Here is a 3,194-nt window from a genome sequence, read left to right as displayed (position 1 = left end):
TCTAGATCACTTGACCCCGAGATCATCCCACGCATGTGGAGATGACCGTCCGCCTTGCGCTTCGCCGCTCCCGGGAGGAGGCCGCCCGACGACAGCGCTCGAACTCCTTCCGTCGGGAATCCACCGTGTCCGCCCAAGTGACGCATGGATCCAACGTGAGGTTTGTTGCCGCTTCCTCACAGGAGGCAATGCGGTCCATCTGGCGTCCAAATCCGCCGAGATGTGCAACCACTTTGTTGGCATGCCGAGGCATAGGTGAACGCATGAGCATCCGCTCACGCAAATATGGCGTGGCGTGTTCGCCATGCAAGGCAGTAGGCGCATGAGGTGGCGGCAGCCCTCACGGCGGTGGACATTGGCAAGGCGAAGTCGCATTCTCCGGTGCCCCATGTGGTGCACGGCCCACCCCGGACGCCGCAACCACATCATGGTGGACGTCGCCGGCTCCTCCCAAGACAGATCCATCATTGTTCTCACGTCCACCGACACCGTGAAGGTTCCGGACTTTGACGAGGGAGAGTAGGGCGTGGGAGAAGGCAACGCCTTGAGTCCCGTGAGCCGGTCCATGTCCCATATCCTACTCTACCTTGACGACCACTGGACCAACACTCTTGAGGGGCATGGCGGAGCCGGATGAGCTCCGCTTAGATTAGGTGGTAGTTTGAAGATGGTGTTTGTGGTTATGGAATCGTATTTTGTGTGTTGTCTGGTCACTGTCCGCGGATGGGCGCCAGGGCGCATCCACGGGCGTTTGGGGACATGATTCTGGTACTTGTGGTTAGTCCTGGCCATGGGCAGCCCGGCCCGGACGGCCCGACCCGACCTTGCCCACAGGCCGCGCCTGGGCCTAGATTTTGAGCCGGACGGCCGGGCAGGGCCCGGGCTCGTCATATTTGCCATTTAAGGAAGAGGCCCGGCCTGAGACCCGACGGGCTTTTAGGCCAAATCCACCGCGCGACCCCAAACGAACGTCTGTTTTGCCCGGATTATGTCTGTTTGGGTAGGGCAATGGGGTCGTGTCCGGACATGTCCTGGGATGCGGTGGCCGTGCGCCCAACGCGCGGACGCATCTCGGCCGCATCCTGTCCGTGTACTTTTTTCTTTGCAAGCCCTTAAACTTTTTTTCATCATTCATTCTTGGTACATGGGAATACATCACCAAATTTTGACTAGAAAAGTAAGACCAAAGAAAACAAGAACCACAAGAATACATTTTAGAAGATATCCAACTTCCATAACTGCTCCTGTAAGTTGGATTAGTGCCTTCTCGATGCATTCATTGTTGATCTATGAAGGAGCCGCCTCCATCTTGCGTGTTTCTTTCTTCTTCGAGTCTAAAGAAGTAGAGATTGCTTCGTCGCATCTAGTCTCCTGTCTAGCCTTTAATCTAGCGACAAGTGCACTTGTCTCATCTACAGCCTCTATGCTAGCTAAAAGTGCACGAACATCTACTAAATTACGCTCTATCAATATATCGATGTACTCTTCTTCCAAATACCAAAACTTGCATTCGTTCTATACAATTTTTTTTGAAGTTAGCACAACTAGTCAAATCTAGAGCACAAACCGAAGCTAAAGTTAGCACATACCCCATTGTTTAAGCACTTGATGAACACCCATCCGGGATGTTCCGGCGTTGTAGACACGCGGCGCACGACCATCTTTAGGCAGTGGTCGCACTTAATGAGCGACAACGGTGCGTCGACGAGCTTTTGGGCTAGCACCGAGCCCGGCCGACCGCCATTCGGGTATCTGCCGGCAGACCACCGACGGTGTAGATCCGAGCGGCTAGAGGACGAGCCACTGCCTGCATGTGGCCTTGCGACCCTGCCAGGGCCTTCCGGCCTGGTGCCGACCAGTCCATGGCGCGGCGCGGCCTCCCACAGCCGGGCGAGCTCAAAACCGACCGGATCCGCCCCAAATCCGGCCGTCGGACGCGCAAATCAGGTGGCCGTGGTTGGTAAGCTCGGGGACGCCGAGGGGAAGGGGCTGGGCGACCGCGCGTCCGAGCTGCACAGCTACAATGGCAGCAGCGGCGACGGAGGCGGCGAGAGAAGAGAAGGGAAGAGTGGAGAAGAATGGAGGGCATGCAGCCGCAGGGAAGGAGAGGGACGGATAGAAAAAGGCGCCCCTGTGCCACCAACGCGCGGGCCAGGGGAGGACACGCGCAAACGGCCCGCGCGTCCACGTGCTGTCCGTTTCACCCCAAAAGTGGCGCAAACTTGGGCCGGGGATGGATCGAAAGCGGACAGAAAACGGACAAAAGTCCGTTTGCGTCCGCGCGCCTGGGCCGTCTGGTTCATTCGTTTTACCTCAAACGGACGCGCGCGGACAGGATGGATCGCGCGGTGGAGTTGGCCTTAGCGTGATGGGCCGGGCTCAGGCCCAACGGCCGAGCCGGATCGGGCTCGGGTCTAAGTTTTTTTTTGTCGGGCTTTGGCAGGCCCGGCCCGACTGATGGCCAGCTATACTTGTGGTTGTAGATGTTCACGGTTGAAAAACACTTTTATCTACCGATAGAAAACCACAGATTTCAGGCTCCATCTCGGGTAGACCAAACAGGCCCACGCGCCTCGGGCAAACAGTGGCATCACAAAATTGTCCAACCAAACCCCCCTCCCCTTTTTCCTGTTCCCCTCCCTCCTTATTTGAATCACCCACACACCCACACTGACACTGCCCACGCCCCCACCCACCGTACGCAAGCGCAGCACCGCACCACCCCACTCTCCTCGCTCTCCCCGAAGCACGCCGCCTCGCTTTACTCGCAGCGCCGCCACCGCCGAGAAGCCCCTCCGTACCCCTAGGGTTGCTCCCGCTCAGCGCGGCGATGGAGGGCGAGGGACAGGGCGCTGCGGCCCCGCCGCCGCCGGCGGCGGCGGCGGCCGCGGAGGTGAGCAACCCGAGGTGCTACTTCGACGTCAGCATCGGCGGCGAGATGGAGGGCCGGATCGTGATGGATCTCTACGCCTCCGTGGTGCCGCGCACGGCCGAGAACTTCCGCGCGCTCTGCACCGGGGAGAAGGGCGTCAGCGCCGCCACCGGCGCGCGGCTCCACTACAAGGTTTATCCCGGGTGGCCCTCCCCCTCTGTGCGGTCGTGCACTCGTGCTACAGTACCTGGCAGTAGTATTAGATTTTCGGGTTCCGGTTGTGTTTGGTGCGGCCGAGTTTAGTGGGGCGGGTGTTTGAGCG

General features: G+C 59.1%; 1 protein-coding gene across 1 annotated transcript in view; it reads left to right on the top strand.

The window, feature by feature from the left end:
• Positions 1–2,668: 2,668 nt before the first annotated feature.
• Positions 2,669–3,194, top strand: part of LOC119317919 (peptidyl-prolyl cis-trans isomerase CYP40-like) — a 4,831-nt gene continuing 4,305 nt past the window's right edge. Inside the window, exon 1 of the mRNA XM_037592421.1 lies at positions 2,669–3,064. Coding sequence (XP_037448318.1) covers positions 2,831–3,064 — 234 coding nt within the window. The 5' untranslated portion in view covers positions 2,669–2,830. The remainder of the gene's footprint in view (positions 3,065–3,194) is intronic.

This window comes from Triticum dicoccoides, chromosome 6A (assembly GCF_002162155.2).
Source record: "Triticum dicoccoides isolate Atlit2015 ecotype Zavitan chromosome 6A, WEW_v2.0, whole genome shotgun sequence".
Lineage (NCBI taxonomy): Eukaryota > Viridiplantae > Streptophyta > Magnoliopsida > Poales > Poaceae > Triticum > Triticum dicoccoides.
This window is presented reverse-complemented; position numbering and strand designations above follow the sequence as displayed.